Here is an 18,573-nt window from a genome sequence, read left to right on the forward strand (position 1 = left end):
GAAAATACAAAATAAACTACAAAATTAACATAAAAAATCCTGCTTGTTGCCTCCTGTAAGTAGGATGAGAAATGTAAGCAAAATAATGTAAGTATTGTTTATTAGTCAAGCAGGACTGGATTGATAATTTGTGGCAGGGGTTATGTGATTGTGTTACAGAAACTCTTTCTAAACTCACCTCTCTTCCTATCCACAACTGTGACTGAGTGAAGTATTTCCACTTCCAGTAGTTGTGATTGACCCTCCCTTCAAAACAATAATTTTTATGAAGAAGTAATACCAACATGATGCTCAATGCATATTTACTGTCAAAATCTGCTAATACACATCTATGTTTGGAAATAACAGAAGCCAGCATGCCTGATTTGTACTGTTTGGTGTAATAAAGGCTCATCTTTTCAGGTAAGACAGGCTGTGTTATACAGCCAGGCAGTAAAGAGCTAAGGGGCATAAAAAATAATAGCCTTTAGGTGCCTTCTTCAGATGGCACATCTGAGCAAGAGAGAACTGCATGCTAAGGAGTGTGTGCTCCTTGCCTGAAATATGGCAAGACAAAGTGAAATTCTTCCCTTAACCCAGAGCCAAGTTAGAAGGTTATATGTAGCCTGGAGGTGCACAAGTATGGCAGATGGGAAATGGTGTGGATGCAGAGAGATGGACTGAGTCGATGGACCAGCAGCTGTCGGAGTGGCATACATACCAGTCAGGTTTGCCTTATCTAAGTGATCTACATGCACAGTGGAAAGTACAGCTATTCACTTTGTGACAGAATCAACGACTTTGCAGCAAAGTGCTTCCCCTCTGCCTTAACGACCAAACTCTTCCACTCAGTGAGTTTTCAGTGTCCTGAGGCAGAGGTTATTACGACAGTTGCACACTCTTGCTTGGAACTGCTGTCTGTGAATACTCCTGAGTCAGCAACCTGGCAGGTCACACTAACCCTAAGGATCTGATCAGCAAGAAAAGGTTTTGCTTGCACAGAGAAGCCTTCAATCTCCAATACTCTTGGAAAGAAAAGAGCAGTATGAAGCCCCCATGTTGGCTTCACATGGGGTCTGCTCAGCTCCCAGCTGATCTGTCTCATTCCAGCAGTCTTGCAGTGCCCTTTTTTAACGTATTCTTTCTGAAATGTTTCCCTAGTGCTTCTCAGCCAAGATGGCTTTCATAGCACAGGACTGGAGGGAAGAAAATTCAAGAGCAGTGAATTGCCAAGAGTCTTAAAAGAAGGTGTAAGGAGTATTCCAAAGCCAAAGGCTTAGAAAAGAAAGAGGTATTTTCAGAAAGAGTTAGAGATTTTCCAAAAGGTTCCCTGGAAATAGTATTAGGTCATGCTTTAGGCTTTTTTGGATTTACATTTTAATTCTAACAACGCCTTTTAGTACTACTTAACACTTTCAGACATGCAAACACATAGAACATGCACTAAGCAACATGTTCCTTCAATGTATGTACAGGCTTGGGGGTGGTGTTTGAGCTCCAGTTCTGCAGTGTTTGGCAGTGGCTGCGATGACACTTGCATGATGGGAAGAATCCGTGCCAAGTTGGGTAACTTCTGACAAGTATAAACACAGCTCTGCTTTCTGTACACTAGATTTCAAACATGTTGCTGTTCTAGGGAAGAGACCATCCTGACATTAAAGAATACCCAGTGTCTCTGATCAGCCATTACATCTCAGCCTGTTTGAGTTGAGTAAGCTGATAAAGAGCAAGCGGCAAGGGACAGTTGGATGCAATGGGCATCCCAGGAGCTTACCACTGAGGCTTATTGTCTCTTTGTCACAAATATAACCCAGATCTGTTGTTTTTAGGAGTTTGTCATCACTCTGGCTCTCTTTTAGCCAATGCGAAATGAGTTTGCTGAGAACAACCCAGGTTTGTCTGCTCAGTTATCCACAGACTAATGTTTACATCCTAAAGAGACATTGCAGATGTCCTGACTGCCATGTTTGTGGGTGAATTCAACTGAAGCCAGAACTTAACTATGCAATGCATGATGTGCTTTCCTTTTGCTTTTAAAAAACAAATGTCCGGGCTAGAGTTGATGCATGCCAGTGGGGCAGGGTGTGAAGGAAGGTTTTTCTTCTATTAAGTAAGCTGTGCTTGAGGGTTAGTTTCCTTTAATGACAAATTCATGTCAGAATTATACCAGGGATAAAATCCTCATCTGTAAAACTAGGAATATTAAGTGGACCAAATTCAGCCTTGAAGTAAATTAATTCCCATCACACTCAATGGGAAATGAACCTGGATTTGGCTCATTTTGTATTATAGGATTCACAGGCAGGACTGTTTCAGTAAGAGCAGCACGTGAGCACTTCTCCAACAGCTGCAGTTGGAAAAGTTGCAGCGTATCTTCTAGATGAAGGCAATCACATGATGGAGTTACGCAGGCTGCCAGGCTGGAGTCCAAGAAACTCCAGTCCTGGCTGAGCTCTGCCACTGATTTTTGGTTGACCAGCTCTTCCTTTGTCTTTCCATCTGGCATATTTATATCATAGGTTTTTGAGACATGCCAAGTCTCTGACTATATGTTTGGGCAATCTAATGCTGCAGTAGCCAATATTATTTCAAGTTTTTATCGTCACTGTAGTAGCATGGGAGTATGTTAGAGCAAATGCCTTTCCTATGTAGGTAGGTAGAATGCTCTCTTAAAATAGCTTTTTTTGCAAAAACGGATATTGTGTTTGGTTTTGCAACTCAAATTAGAATTAATGCCAAATGCAGTCACACTGCATTTAGGAAGTAAGGGCATTCAGGAGAAAACCCTTGCTAGTAAGGGCTGAGAAAGAGGAGAAAAAGGGTGAGAGTAATTCATGTGTGCAAAAGGATCCTTTCTTCTGCTGGGGCAGGCTGCTTTCTCTGGGGTATGGTCATTTCTGTGTTTAAGTTATTCAAATGGTGATTTTGCAAGAATGCAAGACTAGCTCTATGTGGAGCTGAGCTGTGGGCCATCTAACTCAACAACATATCTCCAGCTGTGGTCACTACCACAGCTGATTAAAAGAAAATGGCAAGGACTGAGCCACCAATGATTTGCAGTAAAATTTCCCTTATTTGAATCTCATCTTTAATGAATGTTAGCTAAAATTCTGAAACTTTGTTGTATTCCCTCCCTTTTACCAATCCAAAAGCCCTCTACGTTATTATCTTAAGACTGTTATGTTATTATATAAAACTCAAATTGCATTTTACTTGCAGGAATCCGTTTCATAATTTCCTTTTGAAGTTTATTGCTCAGGCTAACAGTGAAGCCATCAGAATGAATTTTCTTCTGACATGTCTACATTTTTCCTACCAGTAGCCTTTCCCTTTGAACAAAATAACTTTTTTTTTAATGTAAAAAACCTCCATGTTCTTGCTAAACTTTGGAAGAGTATGTTTGTGTACACTCATCCATCTACGTGATGTGAATAATGAGAACCTCTGATCTAATTTTATTCCTAGGCCCACTTTGTCATTTTTCTTCAAACTTCTTTCTTGATGTATAGCAGAGGTGATGATGATGGATGCTGCTCCCAAAGGCCACTTGTCTTACTTGTTTGTGCACACGATTGTGGTGTTTCTAAAGAAGTGGAAGATCAAAATTGGGTTGACAGGAGAGGCAGCATTAGCCTCCAGGTAAAACCCTGCCTCCACGTGTTCCTGTTCCCTGACATTCTGGCACCTGTGATTATTACAAAAAAAAACCAACAAAACAACAAACAAGGCAGGACTGGGTGTGGGCAAAAAATAGGCATGTCTCAGAAGAAATTAGTCTGAGTCTGAGCATGTTATCAATGCACTTAGCAACTGCATAGCCCTTTTTTTGCTCTTGTGCCGTTAGGCATAGGCAGTACTGGCAGCACTGGGTTCCCTTGCACTCCCTCTTCAAAATATAATTTTAGGTTGCTGTGAACTGAAATAGGCAAAAGGATGAACTTTTCTGCCCAAGGACAGGGCAGATCTCTCTACACAGTATCTCATTTTTGCCTTTGGCAGGTTTGTTTCATTAGGAGCTGTCTAGTCTATTGGGTTTTTTTCTTTCATTTTCTCCTGTGGATGGTAGGTGGGGATCTCTGTAGATAAGACAGATATTGAGACAGTGCTGCTAAGAACTGAGTTGGAAGATGTTCCTTGGCATCCAAAGTAGCTCTGGCACATCTTTACTGGATATTGCTTTGACCCATGCTCCAGACCTTTGGACTGCTGATGAGTTCATGGTTGGGGAAGGAGTGCATTTGTGTGAGGATTGCAAGTGTTGTGGCAGTCATTAGGAGAGACAGGAAAGATGTGTCAATCAGCTTCTGGCAGATTTGAATGTGAGAACATGATTTGGCAGAGCAGAAGAATTATATGTACAGTATCCAGTTAACTTTGATTGTAATTTTCTTAATTTCTAGAGAGCAGGTAAGACTGACAATGGAATTTGGACTGGAAATGCCAAGTAATAGGTTGATTGCCTAAACACCTGAGTGTGTCTGTAGTAAAGAATTAAATACACTCTGCTGATTCACTTATTTTCTAGCTGGTTTGTTTGGCTTGGGCTCAGGGAAGCTGTGTGCTTAAGAGTAAGGAGTAAGATTTGAGTAAGTTTGAGAGGATAGAAACATGTGCAAATAAATGGGTTATTTTTCCTTTGTATGTGTTGCTGTTTCAGAAGGCTGATTATTTAAAACAGAAAATGCTACCAGATGTGCCTGACAAACTGCAGAGTATTTCTGCTGTGGCAGTGAGCCATGATAGCATGGCTTCTGTCATGGACTGGGATTTCTATTCCCTATCTTCTCAGTCTGATTTTCAGACTCACAATGAGTTCTCCATGTCCTGGTGTCTGTCTGTAGTCAGAAACTGCAAAGCAAGAGAAAATCCAACCAAATTTTCCGGCATGGGCTCAACAAACTGTGCAGGTGTCACCAGGAGAGGTGTTGCAGCTGTCAGTGATTCTGAGGGTCAGTCTGCGTTTCCAAGGGTGCTCCTGTCTCCAGCAATAGAGAACTCAATTGTAAAACTTGGTTCAGTCTGTGTGGAGGTTTGGCACAGGAGTTCTCTGAAGATGAACCTGTTTGCTTTAACAAAATGTGCTGAGGATACAAGACTGGGAGTTGTTAAGATAAGAGCTGATGCAGTAAAACCTAGTGTGACTGCAGTTATGCATTGGCTTGACTCATGCCAGCTGGTTCTGCCTTCAACCTGGGGAAAGTGATCCATGGGGTTTCATACATGTAGCTGGGGGAAGAGTTTAGTTCAGCCAAGAAGTCAGGAAATTATTTCATAATGTGTCAGAAATGCCACACCTTTCTTTTCAGTGTTTTCCAGGGTTTTCAAAGTTCCATTTTAAAGATGGATGCAGATTTTCCTTCCTTTGTTTTCACTTTTCCGCTTACCTTGATTGTGTTTTGTTTCTACCCTAAATCCCTCTCCCTATTTCCCATAAAACCAAGAGGAATGGGATTGTTCTTTTTTAAAAACTTAAAAGTTGAGCAGATTATTCTGTTGACAACATTTCCTGGTTGGGGTGCAATGGAAATCTACTCACATTTATGAGGTTGTGAAAGCAATGTTTGCTAATGAATGCCGCCCTGTGACTGGCATAGAAAGGATAGCACGTGCTTTGGGAGTACTTCAAAGTAGTATTTTGAACTTTGAAACTGGTGAATTCAGAAAAGGAGAATTATGGAGAGGAACTAGTTGAGGTTCTGGTTTTTTTCTAAGCATTGTGTTATTGTTGCCAGTGGTTGAGAGCATGCTTGTGCCTTGCTTCCCACAGCTTGAGAGGACTGGGGCATGAGCATCTCTCCTGGGAAGCGAGTGCCAAGGGGCTATATGGAGTCCTGTGCCAGTTGTGGAGTTCCCTCGGTGTATTCCCTGTGTTTCGCAGAGCAGGACAGATGAGGTGGCCTCTGTCTCGCTCTGACACCACAGGGCAATCCAGCTCCCCAGTGGTTTCCCCGCCTGCTGCGTCTGGCGTGTGAGGTGATGAGAAGGGGAAAGGGTACTGGGCCAGACTGCAAGTGCGGGGACACTGAGGCCCAGCAGCAGCAGAACATGAGGGCAAAGCTGATCCTGTGAGTCTCCCATCTGAAGTGTGGTCTGCTCATCTTTTCTGAAGCCAAACTGAAGCCTGCTGTAAACAAGTTTGCCAGACTTCCAGGTACATTCTTTCTCCTTTCTCCTAGATTGTACTGATATTCTATGGAACACAGAACACATACAAAAAACATTCCAGTGTTTTTCCACATCATTAAAAAAATGTTCCTTCATCCCTTGGTAACCTGAGACTTGGGGTTTGCCGCTGCTCATCTGTGTGTGGTAGAAACCAGGCTCTCACTGATGATTTTGATGTTAGCTCTCCTGGTATCTAAATGGCTTTCTTTTGTTTTACAAGGTTTGTGTGTGTCTTGTTTTGGGGGAAGAAAATAAAAAAAATTCAAGACTTTGTCTGATCTTCTTGGGGAGGATTTCTGTGAATAGCAAATGAATGAATCCATTTGTATTTTACCAAAGACCTCTACATCAAGTGGCTTCAAAATATACTTAAAATGTTTATTTAAAATCCAAGTCAAATTATTTTTAACAAACTGTCTCAAGATAGAAGAAACTGACTTTTTGGAGTAACTGTATTGTTTATTCTTTGTATTGCAGTAGCACCTAGAGAACCCTATTGTGCTAGATGTGAAACAAACATAGAGCTGGTCCCTGCCCACATGAGCTTACAGCCTTCAGCTTAGCCTCTGCACCATCCTGCTGAAGGAGTAACCAGTCATTCATTCCTGTTACATGCTTCTGCCATTTCAGCCAGGCTCTCTTGGAGCAATGAGGTCAAACCTATGAGCCTGATTTCCTTGTTACCTGCAACATAGTAAAGATCAAGTAGGAGGCAAGTTTCAGAGCTGAACAACTTGCCCTTTCCCGCTGTACATTTCTCAAACTGTTCTTTCACATGCTGTAGATACCAAGCCTGTGGCCAAGCTATGTGGGCTTCCTGAGATCACTGCTGCTCTTTGAAGAGCTATGGTTTCCTTGTTCCCAGTGTCCTCAGGCAGATAGAGGTGTTTGGATAAAAGGAAGCCTTTTCAGTGGTTTATGTTTTATATTGTTTAAATTAAAAAAGAAAAAGTTATTCTAAGTTTTCATTCTCATTTGATACCTTCCCATTGTTGCGGCCGTAAGGGGCAAGGGGGAAGGAGGTAATGAAAAACAAACCTGACATCACACATGCACGCTGTCAATCATCAAAGTATCAAAAACAAAGCTTGCAAGAGCACAAACTTGTATAAATGTGAAGAGGAAAAAAAAAAAGGACACTGAACACATCAGGCCATCTTGTCCCTTTGGGCAGCTTTAAGTTAGGGTGAAAGAAAGTCCCACCCATCTTTTGAGCTTGTCTCCTGGGTCACCATCCCATCCTTTTCCACCTCTTCTTTCTACCCTCAGGTATGACTGGGATTTGTTTCTTCTAATTTACAGAACCTTAGAGAGACAGCCCCAGCGAGGGATGAATGAGGACCTTAACATTGATTCATGCTTGATGAAAGTATGGGGTCTTAGGGACAAAAGAAGCCAAAAGATAATTTCTGAAAGATAATTTCTGAACCTGTCAGTTCCCTTCTTGACTCTTGCTCCGTGGTGTGAACTGGCTCCTACAGGCTGGGAAGGTGATAGGTTCATGTGAATGAAGAGGAAGGAGCAACTCCTCTGTATTTGGTTTTGGGCAAATGTCATCTGCTGTTCATCCCTCCTTTCCACAAGAGAGTGAGGGAGAGCCTTTGTGCTTCATTTGCAGGGGTGTGAAAGGGATGGGGTGCAAGAAACCCAGAGCAAAACATCAATTTAAGACAAACATGCAAGTTGGAGAAGGGGAGTCTTGGCAAACAGAGAAGTTGAGTTGTGATTTCCAGTGTGTGTGCTAGAGCCTGGCTCTGATTGAAGCCATGTGGCTTGTGAATGCTGCTGGCAGAAGCAAAGCGACTGGCAGTTTGGCATTGTGTTAGCAGAGAGGAAGGACAGCTCTTTCTTCTGAGGTGTTTCTCACTTGTTACCCCTCAGAAATAAATAAGTATCCTGAAGCCCTGTGTGTCTTCGGTGCACCTCAGCAGACATGCCTCTGAACTCCTGGCCAAGGAGACCTCATTCTTGCCCCAGGTCTCACAAGGCAAGGGCAGTGTCAGGGAACAGCACTTTAAAAACACAAGCTAAATGCAGAGTGCTCTGAAACCAAGTCCCTCTGCCTGCAAATAAGAAAGTTTGGCTTCTGATTACTTGTTTCTAAATGTTTTGTTAAAAGCTTCCTTCAGAGATGGGGAAGATGGAAAAAAAAAGGGATGAGTGCTCCTTGGCCAGCTCAATATCCAGAATCTCTGTGTAGAGCTCTTAAGAAAGAAGGGTTTCCTCAAAGAAGTCTCCTGCCCACAACCTGTGATGCAGCATGCATCCCTGGCAGGTGCACAAGCTGCTACCACTGCGGTTTGAGCTTTTAAATACCCAGCCCTCTGTAGCTAAGGAAGAAAAAAAGATATTCTTGACCTCTGTAGAGGTGGGTCTAGATACAGTCATCTGAGTCCCACATACCCCAGAAGTCTGGGGGAGCTTGGATGTGGACTCCTGTGACATCTTACAGGGACGGGCTCAAACAGGTACTATTTGGATGTGAATCCAAATCCAAATTCCCACAGATTTTTGGCTGCCCATTAGCTGGGAGCCTTTATCTCTAATTCCACAAGAGAAGAAGAAACAAAAAATAATAAAGTAAAAGGTGCTTTTAAAATACCACGAGGAGAGAAACTACCATGGAAATAAATAGCAAAAATAACAATGTTAACATTTCTGGTGTCACAGCAACTCTGAGATTCAAGTAGTGTGCACATGCCCACAGCACTTTCTCACAGCCACTGTCGGCGCAGCCTGAGGTTCAGAGTTCAGATTGTGTCCCGTTTTCACTGAAGCAACCAACTCCTCCCTGGTGCTGGAATGGTTTTAGAGAGAAGGGGAGAGGAAAGATGGATGCAGTCTCTGATGATAATCAGGTCTTTACTGTGCCCACCTGACACTGCACTTCAGTGGGACAAAGACACAAAGTTCTCTTATTCCTGTCCCTGTTTGTCATGCCTGAGATACAACGGCCATGCTTCAGAGCTGGAAAGGGTATTGCTTCAAATAGTCCCCCATCCGCCTGGGCAGAGGGAGCTGGTCCACGTCGGCTGTCGACTTGTTAATCCGTAGCCGGCACAGGTGCTGCAAGCTGGGGATGTTGTCCTTGCGGCTGAGCGGGCGGATGAGTTTCAAGTGTACTGCAGCTGCTGCCATCTCTTTTTGCATGGGAGGTAGAGGAGACGGAGGCGGGTAAGGAGCCTCACTCTTGCTTTCCATCGTGCAGGACATGACATAATGCTGGATAAGACTGACCACATCTGGGAAGGCCAGGATACGAGGTTTGGACAAGTAGTTTGAGTCCAGCCGGAACTTGCTGTCAGTGTATTCAATGCGCACGTTGGTGGGACCTCGGTTGGTCTTGACAGAGAGCGTGAAGAGGTAGCTGGGGTGGGTGCTGTCCCGTACCAGGAAGGTGCCCTCAGGCATCTTTTGGAGATGCTGCTTGGCCTCACTGGCAGTGATAGACCCCCAGTACCAACCTGGAAAAGCATCCCAGAAAGAACTTTTTAGGGAGAAAAACACATTAAAGGACTGGCAGTGCACCTAGCAAAGCCTTGAAGTCTGCTGATTTCAGGGCCTGGGAAGTAGCCAAGATCAGACTTGCTAAGACCTTCAGAAATTAAGACCATGTCAAATTCTAAGGGTTTCCTACCTATGATTGTCATTGCTGGGCTTGGGCTTGAGGTGGGGGTTACTACTGTTGCAGCTACTGCAGTTTACAGAGAAAGAGGGGCCTTTTTGTTTTTCTTTCTCCTGATTCAGTTATGAAAGACAAAGCTTTTGCTTACACTAGTAATAAATTGCTTCATGGTACAAGTCTGTAGAGACTGAAAATGTCTTTTCTGCATCCATGAGTCAGCCATGGCTGTAACAGAACCAGGTTCCCATCTGAAGTGGGATCAGGAGATCTTCCTGGAGCTCTGATTGCAATTGGCTACCTGCTCCATGTAGCCTTCTAGCCTTCTGACTACGCGACTTTGTGAGTTGAGCCTTACCAGATTCTCGCAGATAGGAGAAGGTTTTTGCAATGCAGAGAAGGTCTTCTTCAGGGTCTCGTGTCTGAGGGGGGTTGCTGTCTGGAACTGGTGCTGCAAAGGTAGGTGCAGACTCCTCCTGGAAGGCCATAACTGGGAGAGGCTGCATGATTGGCTCTGGCAAATCCACTGCAGTGCCCCCGAGTGACAGTCTCCTGATCTTCTCCTCCGCCAGCAAAGGATGAGGTCTGAAATGAAGGGCACACTCTGCTATTTTTCCTTGCCTTCTATCAGGTTGCAGCGTTTGTTTGCTGCATGCTTGGTTGTACTACATGTTATGTTTTATAAACAGATCCTCAATATGATTATGTTACAGAGAAAGGATAGGGGAGAAAAATTGCACAGCTAAAGATGAGCCCTTAGAAACAGGGAGAATTAGCCTCTTTCGCCTCGTAAAAGGTGGTCTGTCTTGCAATTTAGGTTGATTTGAAACCTGATATTTTTAGATGTTGCCTTTTAATACGTAATTTCAGAGGCAGTAAGGTTCATAGCAGCATTATAGCTTCACTTACATCATTACAATGTCAGAGCACTTCTTTTTCTGCCAGTGAGTTTGTTAGTCATGTACTGTAATAAAATTAGAAGTAGATCTGGGAATAGCCTGGGTTTTGTCCTACCCACTTTCTGCCCAAGGTTGGCCTGATCTTAAATGTGTCTGTTAGAGTGAGCTGATCTTGTAGTAGAGCAATAGGAATTTTTGTTTTAACCAAGCCTCTGCACTACACAAACCCTAGCGTTCATCAGCACAATGGAGATCTCAGTGTGGCTTTAATCCCAGCAGGATAACAGCAGGAGGAGGTTCTGTGGTGACTGGGCTGCTATGAACATTAATCCCTCTGTGGCCTAAGGAGAGCATTAGCATTAGTCTTTCGGCTTCTAGGTGCAGTTTCATGAAGCCTGGGGCTTTTATGGTGTTCCTTCTTTGCAGCGTGGAGATTCCTAAAGGAAGGCAGAGCTCCACGGGGAGAATGGATGTTGAGAGCCAAGGAAGTCTTCATTCCCAGGCAATCTCTTGAGCAAAAACATTTGTTTCTGTCTTTTCTTCTGGTCTCTTTGCCTTTGTGTGCCCTGCACTGCTGCATTTTCTGTGTTCTATCCCTCACATGCACTGGCTTGCTGGAGACATTCTTTCAGACAACATAAAAAAACGAGTGAGTTTCCAGAGAAAAACAACACAGTCCTTAATGTGAGGCCATCACAGCACCATCAGAGCTGATGGTGTTTGCAAAGCAGCTCCCACATCACTGAAGAGAGAAGTGGAAGGAGACTCTGAAGTCATAAGCACTTCCCTTCTAATCTTCCCCTTCTCTGTCCTTTATGTGAAGTACATACATAAATGTGTTGTAAACTGATCTGCACATCAGCATAGCTGCACTCCACCTTCTCCAACTCCTGAGTCTCAGGCATGGGATGGGAAGCAAGAGTAAGGGATTTGAAGGGAAAGGAGATCAGGGAGAACCTGAAAATGACTTCACAATGATTGAGTGAGAGCCACGATCACTTCCTTGACTCAGTATTTCTACTAAACCACATAGGTTTGGAGTAAGGTTTTTGTAAAACCACTGGTAAAATTGAATTTACAGAGACATTCCTTGCTCATGCAATACATGGCAAAACCCCACTATTCTGTTGGTATTTAGAAGGTAAAACTGCTTTTTCCCTGTGTGAAATCACATTTCAGAAGCAGGTTATCTACTTGGCCTTCATTGCATTTGATCCTCCTTTCTGAATTTCTATTCATGAGTAGGAAGCCAAACTTAATAAAAGTGATTGCTGGCCTTTATCTTCACCAGGCACCCTTGATCACAGGGTCTGCGTTTTCAGTGGCTTTCACAGAACAGTGGATCTGGAAATGACTGTTGGGAAAGCTCTGAGTTCTCTTGCACTTCCTGCCACCTTAAGCTAAAGGAGCCCAAACCCCATGAGTCACTTCGGAGATTTTTCCCCTGCAGCCACTGAAGGGTTTAGTCTCTTCCTATTTTCCTTCTATATACCTGCCTTAATGCTCCTCTCTTTCCCCCTACAAAAAGTCCTGATGCAGTTTTAGTCTCAAGGGAGCAAGGTAGGATTAGAAATTCTCATAGACTGGGGGATGCTGGTGTGCTAAACAACTTTGTACATAGGTTGAAGAAAAAAGAGCTGCTGCTGTGACCAGAGCAGCTCCACACACAAGAAGGAGAGCACAGAGGGATCAGCGAGTAGTGGCAGACTACAACTTCTAATACAAGTACCTTTGCAAGAGTGCTAGTAAGAAGAGTTTGCTGGGATAATGACATGTAGAAAAAGGTATGCTGGCATGAAAAAGCTAGCCCTTTACTGTGGCAAAGTATGTATTTGAAAATAATTAGTGTTTGTAAAAAGGAAAGCAGAGGAGGGACATGTGGAGGTTCAGGACTGAGCAGAGTCAAGTGCTAATACAATAGCTGCAATGAGGAAGAAAACAAATATGTAAAATTTGACATGTCTAGCTGGTAGTCTGTGCGGAGTCTCAAAAGAACAAGCAAAGGAACTGTCCTGTGCTTTGGCATCTAGTGTTTCACAAAGCCATGGAAAGACAAGAAAGTTCAAGAGAATCAGTTGTGTCTGATAGCGTTTACTGTTAGCTTTAGAGTTACTTTGCTGTTAAGCTAAAACTTTGTGACATGGTACAAATAGTACAAGAAAAAGTGTGTTGAGCTCCTCTGCCTTCCATCAGCCATGTCACAAGTCTCTCATGGGAGCTTGGTCTGAATAGGAGGCAGAGTATGGAGTCCAGCGCATGTGAAATTCTAGACAATAATGGAATCTGATCAATAAATGCTCATTTAAAAAGATATTAAGAGACACCATCTACGCATCCAGCTACATAACAAGTTCTTAGTGGGTGAAGGGATGCAGAAGCCCTGGTATGTTAACCCTGAAGAAAAGATTCATATAAGGGTTTCACAAAGCCTAAGTTGAAAAGTGAAGTCCCTTTGCTGTGGCTATAGGAACTGCAGCAGTAGACTGGAAATGAGAGTGAAAACAAACCCACTTGAGTAGTAGGAAGGTATTGGCAAGCATGAGCTCTGCTTGTCTGTGGAACAAATTTTTTCTGGGGGGGAGATGACAGAAACCTCTCTCCCCCACCCCACCCCCCATCCTTTATTCATTTAAAGCAGACAAGGCAAATGTCTTGCCTCTGAGGAAAATCCACTGAGGGTAGGAGGGCTGGGTGATACTGACAGTACAGCTTAGACTGAAACAGACAGTTTTCCAAATATGAGGCATGTGTGAAAATGCAGGATGATTTCTGCAGACCAGGTATTTACGCATATCAATGTCCTGATCTGATCACAGAGACACTGATGTGCCAACACACTGGTATCAGACACTGATAGCAGAAATGGACTTGGATGTTACCTCTTTTACTGAACAAAGGTGTTGTGACTGTATATATGCTCTCCATGGCTTTCCTTCTGTAGAATGCTGTGTATGGGTAAGCCTGTACATAGGTTCATACATTCAATCTTGCCCATAAAAGCAAGAGAAAACCAAATTTATTGCTTAGAAATAAACAAAACCATCTGAATTCTGGGGAGGTATTTCCCTGTAAGCAGTTTGTTTCCACCAGGACATTACAGAACACAGTCTAATGCTTGTGTCCCTGCTGGTGCTGCACACACACCACCCAACAACACACCCCAAGTCTTTACTAATTTTTACTTGCCCAAAGACTTGGAATACCATGTAATTTTTCCACAATAGAAAGCATGGAATTCAGGAATACTTTTATGTTCTCATGTTTTTTTGGCCACAGAATCTAAGTAGACACAAGCACAACTCAACATTTGGACAGCGTAAGTCATTCCCTTTCCATTACAATCACACACGAGCTGAAAAACTGTCCTAGAGAATTTTACTAATTAAAATTAGCAAACCACGGCTTTTAAAATAAGGCTGAAAAGTATCTTACCCCTGAACACAGAGAATCATGTCACTCCTGGACCAAGGGAAAAGCATTAAGTCTTCAAGAAGGTGGGAAATGTTTCCTCCTCTTGTTTTCCTTCTCGTCTCCTTTTTATTTTTGTTCCCAGAAGCAGCAGGCTAGTTCCAGCCCCTAGTTAGGGGTTCACAGTAAGACTGGGGAGTCCCAGCGAGCCCCTTCGCACTGGGTTGTGTTTCAGACACGGAAAAAGCCGAGCAGAAGGCGACTCCGGCTGTCCCAGACTTCGCGGATTGTTTAGCAACTTTGGCCAGAAAACGTGGGCACTGTCAGTGCTTTGGCAAATAATGCAGTCTTGTTCTGCTTTTCAGAAAGCAACAACAAATAGCTTTTAAAAATAACCAGAGAAAATGAAAATTACGTCTATTTAAAGAGGAACTAATCTTCCTTCAGAGCAGTATTTTAGGGGAAAAAAAATCCAGAGGGCTCTGAAATAATAATAATAAATATATACCAATAAATAATATCTCCCCGAATGCTTGGGGAAAGAGAGCCGGCAGAGCAGCAACCTGCTTCTTCCCTGACTCCAGAAGTAATGAAGCTGCGAGGGGGGGGAAAAAAACCCCAACCTACTAAGTAATCTTTTGTTTGCCTCTTTTAATCTGTTCCAGGAAGTGAGGGATTCCTGGAATCGTATTGTATTCACATCACTCTTCCGATATCAGCCGCTCGGGCGGGGGGAAGAGGGTATAAATAGATGTGTCCGTAACGGCCGGGTTGATGTCAGCACCGGAGGAGGGGACCGGAGCCCCCGGGCCGGCGGAGGGGAGGGAAGGGCTGCGCGGTGCTGCGGGCCCTGCCGAGCCGCCGCCAACCGCGCGTGTTCGCGGAAACGCCTTTGATCCATTTCCAAGAACTTTCCAGGAACGCGGGGCCGTTCCCCGCCCCGTCGTCGCCGTCTCCGCCCTCCGCATGCGCGGGGCGGCCGCTCCCCCGCGCTCCTTCCGCGCTCCCGCGGCGGCCCCGGATCCACGGGGCTCCCCCTCGAACTCCCGCCCCGGGAATTTGGGTTTCGGCTCCGTTACGTGTCCTGGCAAAGGTTGCACCGCCACCATTTTGTCCCGCGTTTATAGGTCAAGTGAAATATTGGGTGACCCCGGAGGAAATGCTGCTTTTTACGGCTATCGACCCTTTTTTTTATAACAAAAGCTTGTTCGTTCTTTCTCTGCCACGGGTTGCTGCCTCTTGGCATATCGGAGATGAGAGAGAATGTGAGAGTGGGCTCTGTCACCTCCACTCAAGTGGACTGAATATTTAAAAATATTGGTAACCTTTGTGCTGTTCAGAATCAAATTGCCTGGGGCCATGAGGGGAAGGTGATGATGAGGGGAAGGTTAGAGTGATGGGCAGGACACGAGCCTGAGAGCAGGACGCCTGTGTTCAGTTCCTGACTCAGCCTTTAGCTCCCTGCTGTTCCATTTAGCCTGCCGATAAGCTTTCTGCAGGCTTCCATGCCTTGTTCTTCATTAGGGGTAGAGCAGTTATGAGGGCAATGCTGAGGGCCATTTAAATATCCAGAGGAATGGGAATGTCATCATGCTTGCACCCCTTGACCTTTTTGTTTCTGATCCTGTGACCGACTTTAGCTGACACTTTGTCTGAATGAGTGTAAATTGACAGGAGAGGGGATGGCAGAGGGGAGAGGAATTTCAATCCTCACTCTTTGAGTGCACAGCAAGCACAGCAGTCAAAAGATCATTTGAAGGTTTATCTTCACAGTTCTGGCACAGGGTTGCAGGTGGATGCCTGTATCCATGTGCTCCTTCAGATCTAAATTCCACATGACTTGAAATCTCTTATGATGTTGATGGTGCAGCAGCATGATGGATTTGAAGAGAGCTGGACTAGTGACTAGGAAGTGGCTGCTGTCTCCTGCACACTGTAGTTCACCTGCACATCCAGAAGGTATTTCATCTTCAGCCTTGGAGGGGACATTGAGGTCATAGCTGTAGTCTGCCGCAGGGAAGGAGCGCTGCAGCCCAGCCCAGCCATGGAGAAGCTATCTTTTCGTATTTCCTGTTACTTAGAATTGGGCTCCCTCTAGTGATCTTCTTCTGGAAAAGTCTTTGTGTGCAGGCTCTGCTCGTGGTTTAAGTAGCCATTTGTATCTCTGGAGCAGGAAAGCAAGAACTGTACAGTGGAAAGGTCTGTTGGGTCTCAGTTGGCAGCTCTGTATTCCTGCCCCGTGGAAGCAGTGCAGGCGTTCACACCAGTGCAGACACCCTGCTATTCGGAATGCTTTGCTTTCTGAGGCAGTGGTTTTCCACCTGCAGTCACTAGATCTGTGACACTTTCCATGAGGCCTACAGGATGCTGAAAGATGACCACTGAATGGAAGCAGCTAACATGTGTAAGAATTAATGAAAGGAGCTTTAATTTTAATTGCAAACTTCTGTAGGAGCACAGATTAAAAAAAATGTTCAGGATGGACTGTCTTACGTACAAAATTAGCCATCAGTTTTAATTCAGGAGTGTTCAGTAGTAACTGAACTGATCACTCCACCCGAATGTGCCTTATTGGCATTCCTCATGCCCTGGTAATGCCCTAAGTAGCAAACAGAAGAGTGTGGTCAATTTGTCAACATCCAGGCCTTGTGCAGGTTACCTGTGCACACTCAATATAAATTGCTCCCCTTCCAACAAATTAGTTGTTTAAACCCAGTTTATACTCATATAAATGGCTCTCCGGGGTTCAGTGTTGAGGAATCAGGACATAGCATAGGCAGTAACAGGTCATATTGTTGAGTGGCATAACTGAGTGATAGAGCTGAGTTATCACAGGTATCAAAGAAAGCTCACAGTAAAGTCAGTGAGGTAAGAAAATCCAAAAATCGAGAGCTGGTCAGTCCCGTAGAAAAGTTCACCAGCACAACAGCACCATCTACTGATAAATGCGTGTTTGAGAAGACAGGCTGCCAGAGTCCCCTTCCACTGAGGGTGCCTTGCACTGCATCTGCTGTACAGTTGAACATTGCCAGAATCTAGTAGAGTTGGTGTAGATGAAAAACGACATCCAAAAACATAACTCTTGCGAGAGGTCCGTGTGTCTGGAGACTAGTTTTACCTGGACTATATGCTGGTAGGTGAAAGTCTGCAAGTCTTAAAGGCCCCACTGGCTATAAGGCCACCTCTGACCCTGTGTTGTAATGTAAGGAATGTCTTGTAACTGAAAAAAACCCAACACATTATCAACAGTAAGAATCTCTTCCTTGTTTAGGTGGGCCGTCTTGTTATTCAAGTGGGACACGCCGACTTCTGTAATCAGCAACATGCAAGAGGGGGATAAACTTATGTTGTGGTTTTGATTTCACAGTCTGCTATGGAGCAGTGGAGTCCAGAGAGTGTGGGTGACCTGTGCCATAGGGACATCCAAGCTGCTTCCATGAGAAGCAGGATGTCCAAGACAGCAGTGGGCTTCATTTCAGGCTACAAACAAATATCTTGGTGTTACTGTAAGGAGCTCACCACAGTCATTGTCCCTAGGCTCACTGATGTGTGGTGACCTAGAAGATAATTGCAGCATGGCATCTGTTAGGAACTGGGGTTTTTTGGTGTTTTTTTTTAATCAAATGCCTTGTTTCTGCAAAAATTGTGTTCCTGAGTTGCCTGGAAGGCCACCACAGGACTGTCAGACAGTGTTAAGAATGTGTAATTCCTCCCAGAAACCATGTTGTGATCCCAGGTCTAGGCAGAGAATGTTGAAAATAAAAGAGAAGTTGAAAATAGAAGTTGTTCTAGTTTGGTGATCACAACACATCAGGTAAACATAACTGCCTATGAAAGAGCTCTATAAACCTGTTTTTATCTTAGCAATGGAGAGAAAAAAAAATATGTATATAGTCTCTGTTTCAAACCACTAAACTAAATGTCCTACAAGAAGCTTCTTTTCTTCTCCTTTATATCACAATGTTTCTGTACAGCTTCCCTTTCTTTCTTTTAAAATCACAGACACGGATTCTGAGTAACTTACTGAGAGATTTAATAAGGTTGTTGCAACCACCCAATCAAAGCTGTGTCCTCACTTGAACCTGACAGTACTGAGGATTTTCTCTTTGATGACATCTATATAATGCATCCCAGAGAGTGTATTTCTCAAAACACTAGAAAAAATACATAGCTGTTACTTGGAGGAAGCAACATTTCAGAAAAACAGGTCATTGTATTTTCAGCTGATGGTGATATTTCCTTTATTGTGGCTGATACTGATTTCCACAAGACATTACTATCAAAGGACTAACCTCTGTGCAAAACACTTTGGTGTATAAATAAGCTCAGGTAACTGTAACATTCAGGTAAGTATCACTCCCCTTATTCCATCCCTCAAAGGACATTTGATGACATCAGCTTTCCTAGCTCTCCAGATGAGAGCAAACTCAGATATTTCCTTTCATTCTTTGATCCCAGATGATACTGTTACTGAATGGCTACAGCATGGCAAATAGGCAG

General features: G+C 43.9%; 3 protein-coding genes across 3 annotated transcripts in view; 1 reads left to right on the plus strand and 2 right to left on the minus strand.

Annotated features, from left to right (window-relative positions):
* Window positions 1–14,112, minus strand: part of C9H3orf18 (chromosome 9 C3orf18 homolog) — a 107,641-nt gene extending 93,529 nt beyond the window's left edge. Inside the window, exon 1 of the mRNA XM_051627544.1 lies at window positions 14,098–14,112. The gene's annotated coding sequence lies outside the window, so the exon portion shown is untranslated. The remainder of the gene's footprint in view (window positions 1–14,097) is intronic.
* MAPKAPK3 (MAPK activated protein kinase 3) overlaps window positions 1–18,573 on the plus strand; it is a 112,640-nt gene that overhangs the window by 48,217 nt on the left and 45,850 nt on the right. The window lies entirely within an intron of this gene.
* On the minus strand, window positions 6,509–14,945 carry CISH (cytokine inducible SH2 containing protein). Its single transcript, XM_051627540.1, has 3 exons — window positions 14,098–14,945; window positions 10,125–10,351; window positions 6,509–9,608 (listed from the first exon to the last, which is right to left on the minus strand). Exons 1-3 carry the CDS (start codon window positions 14,142–14,144, stop codon window positions 9,106–9,108), a joined length of 777 nt encoding a protein of 258 aa, XP_051483500.1. The 5' UTR covers window positions 14,145–14,945; the 3' UTR covers window positions 6,509–9,105.

Source organism: Apus apus, chromosome 9 (genome assembly GCF_020740795.1).
Source record: "Apus apus isolate bApuApu2 chromosome 9, bApuApu2.pri.cur, whole genome shotgun sequence".
Classification (NCBI taxonomy): Eukaryota; Metazoa; Chordata; class Aves; order Apodiformes; family Apodidae; genus Apus; species Apus apus.

Coding starts and splice junctions, on each gene's coding strand:
- CISH (XM_051627540.1), bottom strand. CDS start 14,144: ATGCTTTTCCCTTGGTCCAGGAGTGACATGATTCTCTGTGTTCAGGG. Junction 10,352..14,097: donor ATGATTCTCTGTGTTCAGGG/GTAAGATACTTT, acceptor CCTTCATTTCAG/ACCTCATCCTTTGCTGGCGG. Junction 9,609..10,124: donor CTCCTATCTGCGAGAATCTG/GTAAGGCTCAAC, acceptor ATGCTTTTCCAG/GTTGGTACTGGGGGTCTATC.